Source organism: Cynara cardunculus (assembly GCF_001531365.2).
Source record: "Cynara cardunculus var. scolymus isolate 2C chromosome LG 1, CcrdV1, whole genome shotgun sequence".
Classification (NCBI taxonomy): domain Eukaryota; kingdom Viridiplantae; phylum Streptophyta; class Magnoliopsida; order Asterales; family Asteraceae; genus Cynara; species Cynara cardunculus.
The window spans coordinates 30,111,896-30,134,323 of NC_037528.1; the positions used below are offsets into that span (position 1 = coordinate 30,111,896).

Genomic DNA, 22,428 nt, shown 5'->3' on the forward strand with positions numbered 1-22,428 from the left:
TAGCAGAAAAAAGGAAGTACAAAAGAAGACTCTTTTGAGTTTTTAAAAAATTATTAAATATATAGAGATTTTACAACTTGGGTTTTTATGAAATGAACAAATTTGCAACATGTCTTCTATCTACAACTTTTGCGACGATACAAACAGATGACACAAACATAATATGCAGCATGGTTCATTTTGAAAACACGAAAAATGGGCAACGATAATAAAATACAAGCAGAGCAGGAGGCCCTAAATTTACTTGGGTTCTTGCATATCCTCTTCTGTTTTCCAAACGACATCAGTAAGGCTACTAGAAAGTCTTTTGTAGAACTGCACCAACAAGAAACAAACACACGAACATGAGTAGATCAAAAACTAAAACCAATAAGAATATTGCAACAAATCAGATTGGTCTGTTGTATCAGGATATACCTACTACACTTGATTCCTGTGAAGTAAGTGTGCACTGTTGTTTCTGTGTTTACCTCTAATGTCATTTTCCATCATACCCCATTAAAATTCAATTTTTAGGTCTAATATATACGAGGAAATAAAGTTCAATGAGACCCAAAAGCTTAATGGACCAAAATCTAAACACTAAATCAGTAGGTCATCTAAGCCTGTATTTGAATAAGACAAATGTCGGTGAATCCTCGAGAGCAGAAAAAAAATTCCCGAGACAAAATGCAGTGCGACCCTGGCAGAACTTTAGAGCTGAAAAAGAAGAAGACATCTTTTCTCCATATTTAGCAAAAGGATATACTAATATTAACCTTATAATGATTATAATAACGAATGCTACTTGAAACATATCTTGGGCAGAATATCATACCTTATGAAACTCCAAAGTGTCTCCTTTTGCTTTCCGTACCTCAACCATGTGAAGTGATGGTGCTACTTGAAATACCTGGTAAAACAGTACAAATTGAAAGATACTCTATGTATAAGAAAATCATTAAAATCATTTTATCATTTATGCTTCACAACATGTTACCTCGGTAGCAACATTGAGGTTTCCCTTTCTCCCAGCTTTGATATTTTCAAGCCTTAACTGAGGTGAAAAACAGATAATGATTGATTTACTCATCCACAAACCTTAGCCATTCTAAGTTCATATTAATAGAGTAAGTGAGGCAACTTTTTCCAACCTTGTAGTTTTTCTTGTGCACGTCGAAACCAAGAGGTCGTGCCGCTTCTTCGATTTTACTAACTATCTCATTTGCTGAGCATCTTGATGTGAATCTTGTCTCCCTTTTGAATCCCTGCAGCCACGTATATTCCCAGCCCAGATACCATTGAAATTCAGTATTAATATAGAATGACAATAGATATTGCAATGACCCAAATTGAATTGTACTTTGATCTATGCTACTTGATATACATCATACTGAAAGCGAAGATATGCAAGTCATAACGTAAAAGATGTATTCTGTAATATCAATAATTAAAAGGCTATTGGTATATTAGAAACCACATTCAACAGGTAAAGGCTACAGAAAAATAGAGTATTAACCTGTTCAAGCTCAAAAAGATTCCCAAGGTTGAGCCCCTTGGACATAGAGATCAACTCAAAAGCATTCATGGCAGCTGGGAGTTCTTCTTTCTTTTCTGTCACATGATACTCCTGTTTTAAACCAAATATATATGAACTTCCACAGATACTGAATTAAGCATCGCAAAATAAAGGAACAGAAAAGTTTAATTTCATAATGAGACAGCAAGCGACATTTCGAGTTGACCTCTATGTGAAAATAGATATCAACTCTAAAACATTCATGACAGCCGGATGTCTTTCTTTTCTTTCACATGATACTCGGTCGGAAACCAAATATATGGTCTTTCACAGAAACAGAATTAAACATTTGTAAAGTTGGGGACTGAAAAGCATGTTGATAATGCGAGAGCAAAAGATATGTAGAGTACATAGCAGGCCAACTGCCAAGATTGAAAACCACAATACATATAAAAAGGGTATTTGTCACGATATCAGGACCAAGGTACCCTAGTTGTCTGACCATACCCACGGAGACTGACTCAATTGGAGACTTTTTTAGAATAGCCAACCACCTTCTTACAAACAAAATGACAACCATCTCGATATGCTTGTTACAATCATGAAAAATATGATTCTTGGAAATGTTTGCACAGAAGCCTCATTATTCCAATGCGTCTCCATCAAACTAAGCGAGGAATGTGTTGAACAAAAGTCAAGTAACGTGTATGCAGCATGACCCCATACTCAGACTTTGTTCTAGAGAGACAAAAGACTTGCTGCTTCTTACTCTTCCAAGATATCATATTCCCAGAAGAAGACATATGGACCACAAATCTTTTTCACACTAAGTGAAACCAGAGATATTTAGGTATGTAACCTTAAATGAGATTTTAATTAAATCCATGACCTCCTCATGAATATAAACCCATTTTTTCTTATATAGTCAGGAGGTCATTTTTTCTAAATGACTCAGTGAAACCATCTAGATTTTGCAAACTGGTCAAGCTAAAGCATGCCCATCATGGAGCACAAATCCTTTCCAGAAATTTCTACTAGAACGTTCTCTTCTTCCATCAGTTATATCATTTGCTTTACAGCTTTACCATCCATCACAAGACAAGTATGCTACCACATTAGGTCAATTACCAAACCCATGATTCTTAGAAACGCCAACAATGAACCAAGATGCGTAAATGGACAGTATTTTTAGATCCGCTTTGACTTCGACTCTAGCTGAGTCAATACGTCATACAAGAGAAGGGAAATGAATATTCGACATATCAAATCAGTGATCTGTCCTGTAAAATCTGTGAGAATTCCTCACTAATACTCCTTTCCGTGGCAAGGACTTGCAAAAATTAGTCCATTCGATTTATCAATTGAAGCAGGTGAACATGAGATGTTAGCTGCCAGACTCTGGGAACTCCTTTGAGCAAACCTTTTCAATGAATGAAGATGGACAATTTCTTGCAACCCACCTAAATCAAGTTAACAGCAGAATCATGACCTGCCTTCATATCTGAATCAATGTTTTGATTGACCATGTGAAGGCGAAAGGCAGTGGCACTGTTCAAGCTCAGTCGGTAGTGCATGATGATTTTTTTTCCAGCATGTTAAATTTTTTGTTGCTCTTCCATTTGTCAGGGACAATTGATCATGTTCTAATACCAAGAGCATGGTGCTCTGATGCCATGTGAAGCAAATGAACAAGCTTAATTTATTATTGAAATAAGCAAAAAAGAGTCACTAATGGGCCAATGTGCTGAGATAGCAGACCCTGAAAATATAAAAATATTGAACATCCTTTATATCTAATAATCATCGCTCGGAAAAAGGTTTGAAGATTATATATAGTATAATAAACTTGGTAAACTCACTTCAGAATCGCGAAAAGCAGCTTCCACATCATCAAAATTTGTCTCTTCTTTCTCGATGAATTCTGGTTGTTTATAACCTTTTTTAAACCACTCATCATTCAAAAGCTCGGGTATCGTGATCCGCTGCCACAGAAATAGGGTGTTAAGATAGGAATAGTTATTTGCATGTACATAGGCTGTCAAGGATTGATCATAGTGATACCTAAATGCTGCAAGGAACTCGGATACAGTTACTAATGCTCTATTAGTACTTGCAAATAGTTGCATCACAATGATCTTTTTTAATGTATGCATATTATCGAGCTGGTACTACAATTAAATACTTCCTCCGTCCCAAAATAAGTGCGGACATTTCTATTTGTGTTTGTCACAAAATAAGTGTCAAGTTTCGGAAAAAAATAACTAAATTCTCAAGTATACCCTTAATTCATGCACAAATATTTAAGAGTTGTGAAGAGAGAGAAATTAAATAAGTGTAAAGTTGTCGTTTGGTTAACTAAAAAGTGTAATAATTATGAATGTTTAAAACTGTGCCATTTCAATTCTGGACACTTATTTTGGGATGGAGGGAGTACATGAGAAGACGGAGAAGGACTGGGGAAGATAACTAGAGACTTGAGAGCACAATATATAACATGCAAATCACCTACTTGTGATCATTTGAGCTATTGGTGGGAATATGGCATGTAATTGTCTACTTTGATGACACAGTTCCTTTTTATTTTGAATAAAGAACAACATAGTTCCTTAGGGACCACTAAGCTGTAAACTAATTGATACAAGTAATGAATTTTGTTGAGGGGAGGGAAATATGAACCCAATTTTTCATTTTTCAATACCAAAATTAGTTCTATGTTGTTAACTAAGATTGACATGTGAAATCATACCGTGACAAGTTCCCAACTCATCTAAAAGTTTAAGCTAGTTAATGGAGAGCCAAACAATCATATCAAACATAACATATTCAAAACTACTTCAAATTTTCAGCAATGTCTTCCTCGAACATTTTTTAAAAATATGTTTATGTGAAAGATTTACTTTCCTAGTTTCCCAGTATTTACATTTTGTTTGTTAACTTTGACAGGTGAAGACAGCTCATGCATCCAAACTATATTATACGACTGTTAGGCTGTTTTAAATGAATAAATAAATATGTCTTGCATAAGTTGCATTCCATCCATATATAGAGGACACTAATTTCAAGGTGCTTTGTTTTGGTCAAGAGCTACCCCGCATAAAACTTATTCATGGAATGACGAAGCCATTACATCAATAACAAACGTCTATACAAGTACAAACACTTACCGTCATGGGGTTGGGATCTAATATGCGAGTTATCAACTTTATGGCACTAAAGGAGACCCACGGAGGACAAGTGAACTCAGCAGCTGAAATCTACACACCCAAAGTAACTAAAAAGGTGATGATGATGATAGGGAATCAACTGCATACACAAGTTAATATAATGCTCACTTTTTTGTATAGGTTCATAAGATTAGAATCATCAAATGGCAAGTAACCTGCAAGCAATACAAAAAGTATGACTCCACACGACCATAAATCTGCAGTTGCCCCATCATAGCCTCTGTCATTCAAGACCTGAAAAGGATGAAATATCATCACTACATGGACAAGCACATGGGGAAGATGTGTACGGATACTGAAGAAAGAGCGCATAATATTAACAGCTGTCTGCACCTCAGGAGCCACATAATTTGGAGTTCCGCAGGTTGTGTGAAGCAAGCCATCATCCTGTAAAAAAACATAAATTTAAGTGCAAACCCAACTCATACACTGATTCTAAACTCAAATATATCCATACAGCAGCAAGAGGTTAAAAGTAACAGATACCCTGTCAGACCTTAACAAGACTAATATGACTAGATCTGCAGTTGTGCCGTTCATGCTTCCGTAACAAAGTTGGGACATTTGTACACTCCAACCCTAAGAGAAGTATTAGAAGTCATATTGGATTTACATCGACTCTTAATAGAGTTGAAGGTTATATTAGGATATCATTCTTTACTCCTGCTTCCAACTAGGCTTGCTTAACCTAAGATTTCAATTGGAAGGGCCTCTTACATTTCCTTTTCACATAATATGCTTAAAAAATTCCCTATATTTTCCGTAAGAAAATGAAAACACTATGTTTGTATGCATGGTAACATTGGCAAACCATATTTTTTTCCTTCGCAAGCCAATCACCCTGTGATGTATGACAGTTTGTACAAAGTTCTATGGGAGCTACTGACACTGCCTTTGTACTGCAGTGCTTTGGTATGATCAGATGGGATCCAAGCTAACGGTTAGTGCCCAATCATAATTTGAAAACACTGGATGGAAAACAACAAAAAAAGAAGGGTTGCATTCTTCACAAAGAAGGGGGGCAAAGAGAAGGCATTTTTGAGGGCAGAACAGTCTTTTTAACAGCTAAACCGTACCAACAACCTGAAATATAGTTCATGAATTTTGATGATACATTGGGAATCAAGATGTCACAGTTCATATACCGGTCACATGTTATAACGTTCAGTCTATGGATTTAACATGAACTTGAAGAAATATAGAATATGTAATCTCATATTTATTTACCCTAACTTGTCGAGAAAGGGCACTCAATCCAAAATCAGAAACTTTGAGGTTTCCTGAAATATCCAGAAGCAAATTTTCCGGCTGCAGCAAAAGCAATGTTAAAAAGTAATGAGACTATAAATTCAGAAGGACATCATTATTCACTAATAACTACTAGGTGAAGAGGAGTTTTTAAAAGAAAAGACCATGTTGACTACCTTTAGATCTCTATGATAGACACCCCTACTATGGCAATAGTCAACGGCATTGATGAGCTGTTGAAAATATTTTCTGGCCTCATCTTCATGCATTCGTCCATGGTTCACCTTCGTAACCAAAGTGTAACATTAAGATTCATTCTTTCTACTCCCGTAAATGGGGGAAATCTTTCACGCATTTTGTGCATGAACGTTGACAAATCAAATTAAAAAAAACCAAATGACAAGAAAATACACGTGTATAAAGATCAGTGAATTACAATTTTATCAAAAAGCTCTCCCCCTGTAATGAACTCCAAAACGATAAATATCTTGGTCTTGCTCCCCATAACCTGAAGGATGAGAACATTGTTAGCGGTTACACATAACATAATATTACTGTTAGATACTGTTCAGCATGATTTTTAAACCCCTGTCCTCTTTTGGAAATCTAATTATTGAAGAAAATGAGATATTAAAAGAAAGGTCACCAGGAGTTCCATGTTATTCCCAATAAGATTATAAAAAGATAAGCATACAGACACTACTTGTAGGATAATAATTGTGGTGCGGGAGACTAAATGTAAATGTAACCTCATGTATCGTCTTCTTTTGCAGCATCATTTATACAACAGATCTTATAGCACTATATGCATCCATCAGATGTTATGTTTAAGTCGATTTATAAGATCTAGACGAGTGTTTATGGAAGTATGCAGATATTGCAAAAAAAATGAAGATTGAGCCATTTCCTTGCTAGATTTTGGTATGACACAAGTGTTCAATGGAGGATGATGCTGCATTTTGGACCATGTGTAAAGTACTGTTTCAAGGTTTAGTTGTAATAGAAGATTCCGACCATGCCACTTCAGTACTGAAAATGGTCTGGCCAAAATCTAGACTCCCATAGGTAGCATATGATCTTTACCTAGATCAACGGCACCGTATATTTCACTGCTAAAACATTCAATAGAAGAAGGAACAATGATCCTTATTGAATAGATATCTAGCCTTTCAGATAATCACTATGGTCGAGCAGACAACGTACTCATGCGAAGCATATGTGTTTGAGAGAGAGAGAGAGACCTCATATAAGCGAACGACATTTGGATGCTTTATCAACTTCATAGTTGCTATTTCCATTTTTATCTGCATCCCCGAGATAATACATAAGAAAGGAAGTAAAAGAACGAATTTGATATATGGGAAGCGCAAAGTGTAAAATATTTCATTCTGCATAGACAAAGCAGTGAAAATCATTCATCAAATTTCAAAAGGCTTTAAAGAGGTTATAAGAACAACATTATATAATGATGTTAAAATATATCATGCATGTGTGTGTGCACATGAGAGAGAGGAAAGTCACAAGTCCAAAAACACTTCTCATTCCCCCTGGGACAATAAAAAACAGGAGATTGTCAGAGTTAAATTAACCTGTTCAGCCATTTTATGTTTAACAACTTTTTCTTTGTCAAGAATCTTGAGAGCCACAGGTTCCCCAGTCTCAGAATCCCTAGCGAACTTCACTTTTGCAAAAGTTCCCTCACCAATCGTCCTTCCCACCTCATATTTACCCACTCGACGCTTGATTTTGGGAGGGTTCATCCTTGCTTATCTGTTAAAAAAGCATTATTCATGTGTCAGTAGTTCATATACACTCACACTATGATTAACAACAAAATCATTTGAGGAACCTACTATCAATCACACAAACTTACATCGACAGTCTACTTCAGCACTCTTTATCCTTTTATGTGGCGAAAGTAAAATTTTCATATAAAAGTCAAGCATCTTGTAACCCGTTAATAAATTCCTGAATATTATATAAAAAACTCAGAACATCCTTGATGGGTCCCATGAACACTTATATAAACGGGAACCTAAACATTAAGGTTCCATTCGTTTATACCAATTATCCATTACATCCATATTTGTTTCTTCAATTAACATCAAGTGAAAGGAATTTTGGTAAATTTACTTAAAATTCAAAATTGGTGGTCCAATATTTCCATAATAATCGTAATAACCCTAGGGATAATCACCCATTATATGTTTGTTAGTTTTCTCAGAAAAAAGACAGGCCTCTTATTTGGGAACCTGGCATATCTATGACTAAAAATCTAAAATTTTGCTCAAGGCTTAGAATTCATCCAAGTAGTCCATCTTTCTGCAGTGATTGAATTGTATCAATGGTTGGAGGTATGTGATCTTTTATTGATTTGTTATGCATTGTGATTACACGTGTTTGGTATCTTTCACATGGTAGATCCTATGTTTATGAAATACCATTCATCACAGGGGATCCATTATTATACAAAACCACAACATGATTCATTAGCTAATTTCAAATAACAGATTAAAATTTCAGAAATTTGTAAGGTAACTGAGAGTAAATAATGCTGAGTTCAACTCCATATTGAACTTACACACGCATACCTTCCTGAAAAAGACCCCTGTGCACCAGAGTTAGCTCTGTTTCCAGAAAAGTTATTGTAAACAGTCTTTCCCGAGCACGCAGTACCAGAAACAGTAACTTTAGCGGTTAATCTGAACCAAAAATCAAAGATAACTAAGTAGATCCAGTGACACAGCTTATATGCGACGAAGAATTATCTCAAAACAACTAAATCAAAATCGCAGTTCCTATAGTAAGAAAAACACAGTGGGAAGAATGAAACTTCCAGAACTGAAACACACACACACACACACAAAAACACATTCATATGTGCATAAATATATATATATGTAAGTAAAAATAAGCAAAAAACATCAAGAATACATACATAAATGAGCCAGGAGAGAAGTGCAAATTAGAGAAATGAAGCAGAGTATACCCTAGATTTACTGATATTGAGATGGAGCAGAAGTATGCGCTGTTGGGAAAGGGATAGCAGAGGAAGGATGATTCGTTGTCTATCTTTGAATGGAAAATAATGAAAAATTGGTGAAGCAAATCCAGCATATCTACGGTCTGATCCATGTGGGTCATGAAGCAGACCCCCCATGCCGTCCAACACCCTCCACATATGCGACGACACCCACCTCCTCCGGTCCCATGTGTCATGTGTCTTCGCATGTGTACGGACCTGCATCACTGCTAAAAAAATTATCTATAACTCTTTAAATTGCCAAATTGAAAACGGCCCGTTAGAGACCCATATTTAAGACTTGTTTAAGATTGAGACCGGTCATGTATAGAATCGATATTACTAGTTGTATACCCCGTACAGTGTACTGGGAGTTATAAATGTAAACGATTTAAGTAAACAAGTGTTATGGTTTCAATGAACTCGAACGTTGATAAAATATCTGATAGTTAAAAATTCAATATATTCACATCAATCTAACTTACTACTGAATCATAAAAAAAAAATATTTTACATAATATTTGTATTTGCATCTTAATGTACGAATATGGTAAAAATGATTAAATAATTGACCCAAATATTGGATAAAACCAAACAAATTTAATCATCTACCAGTATTAATCGAATGTACAAATTTAGTTTAATTAAATTGATTATCAAATGTAATATACAATAAACAAATGAATTAGATCAACTCCATCTAAGATGAGATCCTTCTCAAAATAGGTTCCCTTGACTACATAAAAGCGTTCTTTGAAGTTTAATCTATTAAAAATAAAATAAAAACACCCTAAAAATTTATATAAGGATGATTCAGCTTTAGCAGACATCCAACAAATCACACCTCTCTTTGAAGAAAGCCGATTGACTAAAAAAATGACACCTATAAAAAAAGAAAGTTTATTGTAAGAAATAGAATAATACGGGGAGGTTTAAATGAAACCAGCAAAACGTTGGAAACCTGAAAACAAATTTCAACCTTTAGATAGATTTAATCCAATGAATGTGATCAAAAAGGTGGTTACAACATTGGAAGACTCCAATTCATGGGAATTCCGTATTTCGTTTTTCTTTGGGCAAGATGGATATTGAAGCTCTCCAACAGGATCCATTCCAACTTGAACTTCCTATATAAACATAGAATCCCCACAAGCAAATTAACATACATAATAGCCAAAAACCAATCATCATGAAGGCTAAATGCGCCCGTATCCAACATACAACTTATATACGCCTATATACTACAAAGGTTTTATCAGAATGTTAGATGTTTCTAAATATTAAGAAAGAGGTATCCATATATTATGTAAATATTGATAGTAAGTTCACAATTTTAACCAACAGTAATATTGTAGTTGGAACTTAGGGTTCATATAAGTTGATTAATGATGAATAATCCTTTTATCATTTAACTGTAATGTGAAGACTTCTTCTTGCAGTCTTTACCAATCTTTAACAATTCTGTCACAGAAAAGGATTTTGAGTTAGTAGAACGCTTAGCAGATAAAGATTCAGATTTAACATTCATCACAGATTTGATGGATTTGAGAGAAACCTTAGAAACATTCTTATTTTTAGTATTTGAAGGCTCTCCCTTTTCAAAGGTACTCATAGACAGATTTATATTTTCAGTAATAGTTGTTTTAGAGTTAGAAGCAATCTGAACATCTTCTAAAGTTTTAGCAACTGATCTTGAAGACGTTTTGAGATCCTCCTCAAGCTTAATGATTTTACTCATAAGCTGAGTACGATCATCAAAACACGAACTTAATTCATTTTCCAAATCAGAAATCTTTTTTCATGTTGGACACATGCAGCTTATCTTTGCAAACAATAAGCATGGTCAACTCTGAAACTTGGCTTTCGAACTCATTTGATTTGGTTAGAAAATTATTTTGAGAAATAAGATGTAATTATTTTTCATCTCTTAGTTCTTCTTCAAGATCATATATTTGTTTCTTCAAAACTGATATTTTCAAATTTGAATCAAAACGTAGGGTTTGGATGCACTTTCCAATCCTGTTCAGTAATCTCCTCAGTCTTATCTGAATCATATACCACCTATATTTCTGATCTGAATCTGACTCATTTAAAATATTTTCAAAAACTTCTGAGTCATGCTTTCAACAAATTCAGAAAGCTTTTCAGGATTCTTGGAAGATGATTGAAAAACAGATGAAGTTTTGTTTTGAAAGCTTTCAATTGGATACAATGAATCAAGCTCAGTATGTGAAAATTTAATTTCTCTAATCTCGTAGCTTGAGTTCAGATCATCGTATTTCAGCCCAACTGATTTAAAATTTGATTTATCAAAATTTTCTTCATCAGTTTTATCACTATAACATTTTATCAAAAACAGGTGATTCTGATTCAGATTTGACGAAGATTTCCTTATTAAAAGGAATTGCAGATTTTGCAGATCCCCACTGATCAAAATCATATAAAGATTTATGGGCCTTTTTCAACGTGTCATTTTCTGAAAAACCCAAACCCATTTGTGGATTGTAAAATATAGTATCTTTGGGTTTATTTGTCAAAATATTTAGAGTTTGTTCATATTGGCCTCTTTTATAGTTGATATCTTCCTACTTTTTATTTTATCATGAAGATTTAACCTTTCAACAAAAATCACGTCAAAGTTTAATAGAACATTATCTCCTTCACACTCTACTTCACTCAACTTCTTTTTAAGTAGCTAGAAGTCATTTTCAATTTTGGTTTTTTCAGATTTCAGAATTTCTTGCTCTTCCCTAAGACCCTCACTTAAGCATTTATAGCCGCAACTTTCTTCTCTGAATTTGAGCATTAAAGCTCTTTCACCTTTTAATCTGTCTTTCAAGATTTTAAATTCAGCATTAATGTTCTCAATTTCTTTCATCAGTTCAGTATTTAAAGAATTTTGTACCTCATATTCATTTTCAGATGATGAGCCTTCTGCTTCAGTCCTTGCCATTAAGCACATGTTGACTTAGTAAAATGAGCAGCTTCATCATCTGATGAATCTATGAGCCAGCTTTCTTCTTTCTCTACCAAGGTTGTGCCGTCCTCAAGAGCTTTTGCCAAATGAACCTTCTTGAGTAATATAATTCTTTGAACTTCTTAAAACGACAATCCTTGATATAGTATCCAGGCTTCCTACAATTGAAACATCTGCTTTCTTCAGCTTTAGCTTCCTTCTGGTCTTTGGCTTACTGAACTTCTCTTGCTTGATCTCCTTCCCTTTGCTCTTGTCAAACTTCACAAATTCCTTCTTACCAAACCTCTTCTGAAACTTCTTGGTTAGCAAAGCAAGTTTCTTTGAGAACTCACAAATGTCGTCATCAGAATCAGTAGAGGAATCTTCAATTGATTCACTTTCAGTCTGTTCTAACTCTGTCTTCAAAGACTTTGAGCTCTTTGCTTCAGCTTTACTCTTCCCTTGCTTCCTAGACAACAAAGCCAAAGAGTCAGCAATCTTCTTCTTTTCATCCATCAACTCTCTCATAGTTTCATGTTGTTCATATAAAATGCTATACAGATCATGTATGTCCTTCTCTGACATATTTTTATTCATCTGCAAGAGTGTTCCATTCTGCTTTAAATTCTTCAAAAATTTGTAGTTTATCTCAGACATGGATTTCTGAATACCATTCCTCCTTAAGTCATTTAGAATCACATTGAACCTATTGTAGGATTCAGTGATTGATTCGTTCTCTCGAGCCCCGAACCCTTCATATGCACTTATACACTAGTTCATCCTTGTCTGGATAGACTTCTCACTTCCAAGCATTTGCTTCTCAAGCTCATCCCAGAGTTCTTTCGTTGATCCTCTACTGTCATTTCTGTTAAAAAGTTCATTTGGAATTGCCATCAACATGTATGTCGATGCTTTCTTATCAATAAGGACCTTTTGCTTCTCAGTTTCAGTGTAATACTGACGATCTTTCTTTCTTTTAGAAGAAGGCACAACAATACCATCAGTAGTTGTTTGTTCTGGTAGATCCATGTAGCTGATGTAAGGTCCATTCTTGATGGATAGCATTAATATCTCATATTTTTGTCTAGAAAATGGATCATCCGAACTTTCTATTGCATATACTCACCAACAGCATGAACCGGGGGAATGGAATCTGAATCTATGCTCAATATATCGTTTGAAATTTTACTAAGACTTGAAAAAATGATCTTTTACAGAAATTAACAAAGACTGGATTTGAACACAACACAATAGAAAGGAATTTCTTGACAATTAGAAAAATTTCTAGAATGACTTCTTATCGGACAAAGCTCAAAGATATTGGACAATGCTCAAAGATATCGGACACAAATGAAAAAAATATCGAATAGACTTTATCAGACAACACTTTACCGGATAAGACTGGTAATCGAACAAGACTTGATCAATAAGAGAGGTTATCGGACAAAACTTGAAACATGAAAATATGAACAATAAGGATGATTATCGGACAACTATTGTGACTGATGAAGAAGAATATCGGATAGTTTTGTGACCGATGAGAAATGCTTGATCAATAATCGACAAGACAAAGATATCCGAACAAAATTATGATCGATGAACAATGTATCCGGACAAGTCTGTTGTATGATGAAAATAATTTTGCAGAAGAATCAAGCGATGAAGACTTGAAGAGGGTCTCCGGACACCTCTTTGATCAATAAGAATGCTTATCGGACAAAGCACTAGTCGATGAACAATTCAATCAAGTCAAATCACACAAGTAATAAGCGATGACAACAAGATATTGATCAACAAAATCGGCGATGAACAATCAAAACAGACCTAAATCGCTCAAATATTGAGCGATGAAGTTACTATTTAAGAAATCAACAAGTGTTATGAACAATGAAAACAAACACTTGGTCAAAATATAGACTTAAACGATGAAGAACACTTCAACACAAAGTTCAACAAGAGATGAAATCAACCTTATCGAATGATTAACACTCAACGGCCGATGAGAAGAACACTTAACACCAGAATTCAAGAATTCACCAAAATTGACTCAAAAATTGCAAATTTATGCAATTTTTTTCCATAAAAAGGTTCGCCAAAACATGCAGAAACAAAATCAATAGAAACCAACTTGACAAATATGGATCAAACAGGTAGAATTAAGCATAAATTGCAAGAACAGTAACAAAAACTTTTGAATACAAAAAATCAAGAATTCCAGTCAAGAATCTCATCCAAATCCAATCTCATTGATCTGATTAAGCTCTGATAGCAATTGTGATCCCTGATTCAATTCACAGTCAACAATTCAATACCAAATTCAAGAATAGAATGAAGTAAAATAGTCGGCAGGTTTATTGCACAAACTGTTGAGTACAAGTTCTTGATCACTATTACAGATTCTCTCTCAATCTCATAAAATGTGTATGAATGATTTGTCAACTTTTTGTATGCGCTACCAACAAAACTAACCAACTGCTATTTATAGCAACAACTATAAAAAAGAAAGTAAACTACTTTTCTATAAAAGGAAATAACAACTAAAAAATTACAAAGAAAATAAAATAGTTTAAGCTCAGGAACTTGAATACAACATTTTGCTCCAACAATAGCGCTAGTGCAGAGGAAACAAATTCCTCTGTTTGGGATTGTATCATGGCATGGGGAGACATGCCACTTATCTTTTCAAAGGATTCACCCTTTTGACAGGATGAAGTCTGAAGTGTGGTTTCCCTTTGGCTATATTGACCAGAGGCAGATGCAACCTTTGGCTGGCTAGGACGATGCGGGTTCAAGGCGTGCACATCTATTTCAATGATTCATGTTGCTCGACCAACTGGATCAGATGATGTGCTTCCACTAGGAGTTGGGATTGGGAAGTATATGTGTTTGTTCCTAGATCCCTCTTGCTCTGGCTCCCCCTCAGCCTGAGCATCTCCTCCCTCATCACCTTCTTTATCACTAAAGCTCTCTTCATCAGAATTCTCCTCTTCTTCTTCTTCTTCCTTTTCTTCTTCTTCACTTGTACTCTCTTGTTGTTGAAGTAGAGCATCTTCTTTTTCTTTCCTATCTTTCTCTCCTCTTGTTCTTTCCTCTCTCTCTCTCTCTCTCTCTCTCTCTTTCTCACACTCAACTCTTGCTCTCCTCTCTTTTTCTTTTTTCCCCTCTCCTTCCTCTCTAGCCTTGCTTTCTTGTCTTGTTCCTCTTCCCTCTTTTTCTCCTCTCTTTTCCTATCCTTCATCTCCTTTTCCCTCTTCTTCTTTTCCAACTCCTTTCTCTCTCTCTCTCTCTCTCTCTTTCTTCTCTCTCCATCTCCCTTTGTGTTTCCCTCTCTGTCTCCCTCTTTGTCACTTGTTCTCCCTTCTCTCCATCAACGGTTTTCCTTATACATCTCGGGGTTTGATTCACTGGTTCTAGTAACTCGCGTACACATCTGTAGGCTCTCTTCACCTCCCTCGTCTTGATATATGCCATTAGTTTCATGGGGACTGGCCTTCTGTAGGATATCCATCCATGTGCAGAGTTGGACGGTAGGTAGAGAGTATGTTCACCTTGACCATGGGGCCTGATGTACTTGGAGTTTCTCTCTCTTCCAATCGAGGCCTTAGGAGAAGGCCTAGAAACCTAGGGAAAAGCAGGGCAGACTGATCCTTGCCTTTTTACTTTTCCAAGGTCTTCTTCGCCACGATAGCCTTGAACTTGGTGTAGAGGATTAAGAAGTAATCCAAAGGCAAATCAAAGTATATCCCGTACAACAACTATAGGATGTTTGTTGAGCACATGTCCATGCTCCTAATTTTTCTGGTTAGGGCCCTGTTCATCAATATGAAGAAAACATTCCACATAGGCGGTAGGAACTGGTGCCTAAATTGGGAGGGGTACTTGATCTGTTGGTTGTATCCCAATCGTTTAAGAAATCCAAAAATTTCTTCACTTGTTGGAAATGGAGCGTGTGTAGAAAATTTAATATCTGGTTTATTTGGGATTTGCAACACCAAGGAGAAAAAAGACATAGAAATCCCGACTAGATAGAATTCCTTGTTTTTGGTATGTAAACTTCTCCTAGGATCCCTTTTTCATAAGCCATTACTTCACAAGATTGCCAATATTCCTAGATGAATCTCTCAGGGATTGCGTTGTCTACATTTGTCAAGTCTGGGTTCAAGAAATGGTGGTGAAGAGCATCTACCATATGGTGGTATTTGGAGTCAAAGTTGTCTAGGATGAGGTGTAGGGCATGGTTATTGGGTTTGAGAGGTAGGGGAATCACATGATGGTTTGTACCTTCAATGGATTTTAGTGTGGAGGTTTTTATTTAGGAGTTGTTTGATTCTAAGGATGAAGACATTTTTGCAGGTTTAGTGTTTAAGAACAGGCTTATGAAGATTAGGGTTTGTTTTTGTAGGTTCTTAGAACAGGGATGGTTTTAGGGTTTTATCGAAGATGAAATTTCACAACTTACTTGGAATCGAATATGCTTTTGAAGACCTGGAAAGGGTTCAAGTTCTTGATTATCGTTGAAGGTCTTTGAAGGTTCTTTGAAGATCTTGAAAGTTCTTTGCAGATTCAAGTTCGTCAAAGTAAGTTTGAAGATTTTTGAAAGCGTAAAGAATAAAAATGAGATAATTTCTTTTTTAAACAGGGAAATTAACAAAGGCAATCGAGTGTGATTTTACCCTGAGGGTTGGTTTTAAATCATTTTTCCCCAGACTTAATGGGGGAAAGCCATGTGGCCTGACATGCAGCTCATTGTGCACATCCCGCCTCCCTTATTTGAAAAATTAGGGATACAGTCTGTGACTTTTCAAGAGTGACCCCATCTAATATTCTTATTTTAATAAAATCTTTGGTTTTTTAAATGCACAAGTGTTTGTCAACCAAAGCTTGATGATAAGAGTGAAAATATCTCTTGGTCTAAACCAACACTCAGAAAGAAACATATCCTTCATTCTAATTTGGAAGGATAAAGAGGTTCATCATATTTTTTGGAGATAGAGGCTCTATACTTAAAGCTAGATGGTCATCAAATAATGCACGTTTTTCAACCAGAGCTATTGATTAGAGTGAAAATATCTCTTGGTTGAACTTAACACTAAAGAAGAAAATGAATACAAGTGTTTTTCAACCAGAGCTATTGATAGGAGTGAAAATGTCTCTTGGTTGAACTTAACACTAAGAAGAAGAAGAAGAAGAAGAAGAAGAAGAAGAAGAAGAAGAAGAAGAAGAAGAAGAAGAAGAAGAAGAAGAAGAAAATCAAGTGTTTTTCAACTAGAGCTATTGATAAGAATGAAAATATCTCTTGGTTGAACTTAACACTTAAGAAGAAATTCCTACTCTCTGGTTTATAAAGATATAAAAACCAAGTTCTTGGAGATTGAGGCTATGTACAATACATACAGAGGCCTTGTCTTTAAAACAATAGTCAACTAGAATTTTGAAACCAGAGAAAGTTTTGTAAGATAAACCTATGAGGATTTAAAGATAGAAACATACCTTTCGAGCGATACAGAGACTCGTGGTTGAACTATGCAGATTCTTTGCCATCATGAATAGATTTCATGAGGCAAAGACTCTGTATGTTGAATATTCATGTCTCCCCTTTAAATGAACAACTCTGTTTGTGTACTTTCCTCTTAAACTATACTTGGATCATAACATGATAAGATATGCACGAGTTATAGTTTAAGGTACAGAGGTTCTATATGACAAGTTTTAAAAGATTTGATAAGAGTTGACCAAGAGGCTCTGTATTATGAACTTGGTAAATAAAATAGACATATGCTCAATATGAATGCATATGCTCTGTCTTAACCTTGTAGATTAAGCATACCCAACTTGCTAACCAAAAAATTGAATCTCTTTTTATCAAGAGATTTTGTGAATATGTATGCAAGTTGGAAATCTATGGAAACAAAGAACATTTCAATTATACCTTTATGTACATGCTCCTTGATGAAATGGTATTGAACATCAATGTGCTTAGTTTTGGAATGTTGCACAGGGTTGACTGTGATGGCTATAGCACTTTCTGAATCACACATAATTGGGATCGTATCAAACTCAATACCATAGTCTTTGAGTTGAGTTTTCATTCATATGACTTGTGGACAACAACTTGTTGCGGCTACGTATTCTGCTTCTGCAGTGGACGTTGACACACAGTTCTGCTTTTTAGATGCCCAATTCACTAACTTGTTTCCAAGTAGTTGACAACTCCCTGATGTGCTCTTTCTATCGAGCTTACATTATGCATGGTCAGAATCTTTATATGTAAGTAAGTCAAAGACAAATAGCTTAGAATACCAAAGACCCGAGAATTGAGTCCCTTTGGTGTATCTAAAGATTATTTTCACAGTACAAAGGTGAGATTCCTTAGGATTTTCTTGATATCTATCACAAAGACATGTGATAAACATGATGTCTGGTCTACTAGCTGTGAGATACAGAAGTGACCTAATTGGTGTTCTCATAGTTGAAGAATTGTGAAGTTGGTACTTCTTCAAGATGTCAAGGACATACTTGGATTGACTAATGAAGACACCTTCTTCTGTTTGTTTTACTTGAAGACCAAGGAAGAATGTTAATTCTCCCATCATACTCATTTCAAACTCACTCTTATCAATGCAAAGAACTTGTCACGATATCTCTAGTTTGTTTAACCAAAGATAATGTCGTCTACATAAATTTGCACTAGAAGCATCTCATCTTTAAATCTCTTGATAAATAAGGTTGTGTCCATTTTATCTTTTTCAAAACCATTTGTGGTTAGAAAAGTAGAGAGACGTTCATACCAGGCTCTCAGTGCTTGTTTGAGTCATACAGAGCTTTGTCTAGAAAATAGACATATTCTGGATGTGTTGGACTCTCAAACCTAGAAGGTTGTTGCACATAGAGTTCCTCTTTAATCTTACCATTAAGAAAATCTGACTTAACGTCCATTTGATAGACTTTGAAAACCTTTATGTGCAGAGAAGGCTAGAAATACACGTACAGATCTCGTCATGGTCTATGCCTTCTTCTTGGCAATAGCCTTTTGCAACTAACCTGGCTTTGTTCGTTATGGTCTATGCCTTCTTCTTGGCAATAGCCTTTTGCAACTAACCTGGCTTTGTTCGTTATTACGATGTCATCTTCATGCTTCTTATTACTGAAAATCCACTTAGTACCAGTCGCAAGTTTATTCTTCGGTAAAGAAACAAGAGTGTATACCTTGTATTCTTTCAAATTGTTGAAGCTCATCTTGCATGACATCAAGCCAACTTGGGTCTTGAAGAGCTTCATGGATTTTCTTGGGTTTTACCACACTTAGAAAGTTTACAAATAAACATTCATTTGTTGTGGCAGATCTTGTTTATACACTGCTAGAAGGATCACGAATGATTTGGTGTTGGGGATGGTCTCTAGTCCATCTTGTCATTGGAGGTTGTACAGAAGGTGGGGTTATAATATCTTGCTTATTGGGAATGTTTGGCATTATGTCCATAGTTGGTGATGATGGTTCTGCTTGCTCCCCATCGAATAGTGGTGCAAAAGGACCAGGTTCAGATACGGAGATAGTAATCTCTGGCTCTAAGGAACTGGGCTCTGATATAGAGCTGTGAGACTCTGGTTCTTGACCTGCATGATCACAAGTGAGAACATATGCGTTAGAAGGGCCAGAGATATTAGTACCTGTTGCTTGTGGCTCATTTTGTATGCATGCAGAGGCATCTCTGGTTGCACATACAGAGATGTAGTTATCATCAAAGAAGTCTTGAAATAATTGTTCGAGTTCCAATTCCCTTGACTTCGATAGAGAATTGGAAGTCACTTGGTTAAGCTTGAGTTCAGAACTTGAGTACTCTGAAGTCATTAGTTCTTTATCATTGAACAAGACGTTGATGCTCTCCATGACCGTCTTGGTTTTGAGGTTGAGGAGTTTGTAGTCTTTGGAATTCAAGGAATATCCAAGAAATTTCCTTCTTCCTCCTTCTTGTCAAATTTGCCAAGATGATTATGGTCATTTAAAATGAAGCACCTACAACCAAAGATATGTAAACATTTGACGTTAGGCTTTCTTCGGTTGATGAGTTCTTAAGGTGTCTTTTGGTGTCTCTTGACCATTGTCGATCTGTTTTGAGTGAAACATGCAGTCATAATAGCTTCAGCCTAGAAATGGGTTGGAAGACTAGAGGCTTCTAGCATTGTCCTTGCAGCTTCATCCAAGGTTATGTTCTTTCTTTCTACAAAACCAATTTGTTGTGGTGTTCTTGTAGTGGAGAAGTTTTGGGATATACCTTCTTTGGCAAGGTACTCTTTGATTCTTGAATTCTTGAACTCAGTGCCACTATCACTTCTCAACTTTTGAATTTTATTTTGTAGAAGAACTTGAATCTTGGTCATGAGCTTTATCAACAACTCTGGTACAATCATAATTTATGTCTTACAAACTCTATTCAAGTATATCGTGAGAACTCATCAATTAATACAAGGATATACGTTTTTCCAGATAGACTCTACACAGAGATAGGACCACAGAGATCCACATGTAGCATATGCAGAGGTCTGGCACATGATACATCAGTCTTAGCCTTATGAGATACTCGTTTGAGTTTGCCCATTTCATAGGTAGGACATAGATGATCCTTTTTGAACTTTACTATTGGTAGACTGACAACCAAGTTTTGTTTTACAAGCTTCTCAATGTTTGGAAAGTTAAGATGAGACAACTTGTGATGCCAAAGCCATGCTTCTTCATTCTTTCGAGATATGAGACAGAGGTTCTCTGTACCATCTCTGGGTGAGAAGTTCATAAGATATAGATTTCCTTTACGATTGGCTCTTAATATCTCTTGACCAAATTCTGATAACAATGAGCAAGACTCGCTTTGGAAGTTGACATTGTAGCCAGAATCACAGAGTTGATTTGCTGAGAAGATTATGCTTTAGCCTAGACACATAAACAACCTTTGACACAAAAACCTAACCTTTATTGAAGAATCCATACCCCCTTTATTTCTTGCATATTGTCACCGAAGGTCATGCTTCCTCCAGATTTTTCTTTGAAAGAGGAGAATACACTTTGTTGCCAGTCATGTGCCTTGAACATCCAGAGTCAAGGTACCAGATGTGCACATGTTGTTCCTACAAAACAAGTTAGAGGTTTTTAGGTACCCATTTCATAATGGGTCCTTCGTTATTAGGTTTGGGAGTGTTTAGTTTCTTGGTAGAGGAAGGTTCTGCGTTTACATATGGTTTTCCAGTATTTGCTGCTTTACCAGATTTAGCTTTGGGATTCTGCTTCTTCTTGGTCTTATTAAAGTTTCTTTTGTTTGACCCAGAGAGGAAGCAATTTGGACTGGAAAGTTAATGTTTTAATTGCAGCAACAGAGTTAGACACATATTTTTGGTGACAAAAAGTTGCATTGGATTAATTAAAATTGGAGTTTTGCTTATTACAATATTTCCTATCTAGGCTCTATTGAATTTTAAAATCCTTCTTTGTCTTCTCATGCCCTTTCTTGATCCATTTTGTTCCCTTAGCCTTCAAAGGCCTCTCTGAAATAGAGGTATTAGATTTAGAGTTAGTAGCCCACTTACCTTTTTGTTCCCAAGTTTACTTAATAGGCTTTTGAAATATAGGACTTGTAGGTTTGGACATAAAAGGTTTGGACTTTTGTTATTTAGCTCTCTTTTGATCTTCTAGCTCAAGACATGACTTAGCTTTTGATAGATGTCCATGAAATCAAGACATATGGGAACCTTTTTTCTCTGCTCCATGGATGGAATAGATTTGAGAAGGATCCCATTTTGAAGTTTGTTAACTTTTGGTCCTTGTACCACTATCTTTGTTTTGAGATGCTCTTTATTCAAGTCATCCTCTAGCTCAGAGTCAGATTCGAGAAAGTCTCTTTTTGGACTTAGAATATTGGAGTTTGTATTGAGTTCTTGTGGTGGATTTAAATATTGAATGATCTCCTATATGCTTTAATTATAATGTTTTTCCTCAAAGAGATCCTTCAGTTTTAAATCATCATATTCGCATGGACAGGTATTACATCATGTTTATATTTTAGCTTAGATGAGGAGCATTCAAAAGTCTTTTTGGAATTTTCCTCTAGATTGCTTTGTTGAGATACAGAGTAGTGGTCCATGGTCTCAAACAGATCTTGCTCAAAGACAAGTCTCACTTTCTCGGTGAACTCATTTAATAGGCATGGATCCAGAGTCTTGGAACAATTTTTTCTCTTGTTTCTATAGATATAGGCTCTTGATCATGATTACCAAAGCTAAAAGTTTGTTCTTTCTTCTATATGTTGTTAAAATCAACTTATTTTGGTTCAAGCATACCTTCAGTAGAAGAGTAAGAGATATTTTTGAATTTAAGCCTTCTAGCTCTAGCTCTATCTTCAAGTTTTGATCGTTTGAAAGATGATGTTCATGCAGAGCAGGAAAATCAGTTTTTTACTCTGCACCTAATCGAAAGACAGACTCAAGAGATGTT

General features: G+C 35.7%; 1 protein-coding gene across 5 annotated transcripts; it reads right to left on the minus strand.

Moving 5' to 3' along the window:
• Window positions 1–106: 106 nt before the first annotated feature.
• On the minus strand, window positions 107–9,050 carry LOC112507761 (CBL-interacting protein kinase 32-like). Of its 5 annotated transcripts, none has more exons than XM_025112458.1 (16): window positions 8,960–9,050; window positions 8,562–8,672; window positions 7,560–7,740; window positions 7,212–7,274; window positions 6,407–6,478; window positions 6,147–6,254; window positions 5,950–6,030; window positions 5,056–5,109; window positions 4,831–4,956; window positions 4,663–4,752; window positions 3,358–3,480; window positions 1,499–1,609; window positions 1,134–1,247; window positions 980–1,036; window positions 818–892; window positions 107–315 (listed from the first exon to the last, which is right to left on the minus strand). In XM_025112458.1, the coding sequence occupies exons 3-16, from the start codon at window positions 7,728–7,730 to the stop codon at window positions 241–243; spliced, it is 1,320 nt and encodes a 439-aa protein (XP_024968226.1). In that variant the 5' UTR covers window positions 7,731–7,740; window positions 8,562–8,672; window positions 8,960–9,050; the 3' UTR covers window positions 107–240. The 5 variants fall into 5 exon arrangements, with proteins under 5 accessions (XP_024968226.1, XP_024968254.1, XP_024968244.1 ...); XM_025112486.1 differs by having other exon boundaries at window positions 8,552–8,672; window positions 8,960–9,032; XM_025112476.1 differs by having other exon boundaries at window positions 8,909–9,002.
• Window positions 9,051–22,428: the final 13,378 nt, after the last annotated feature.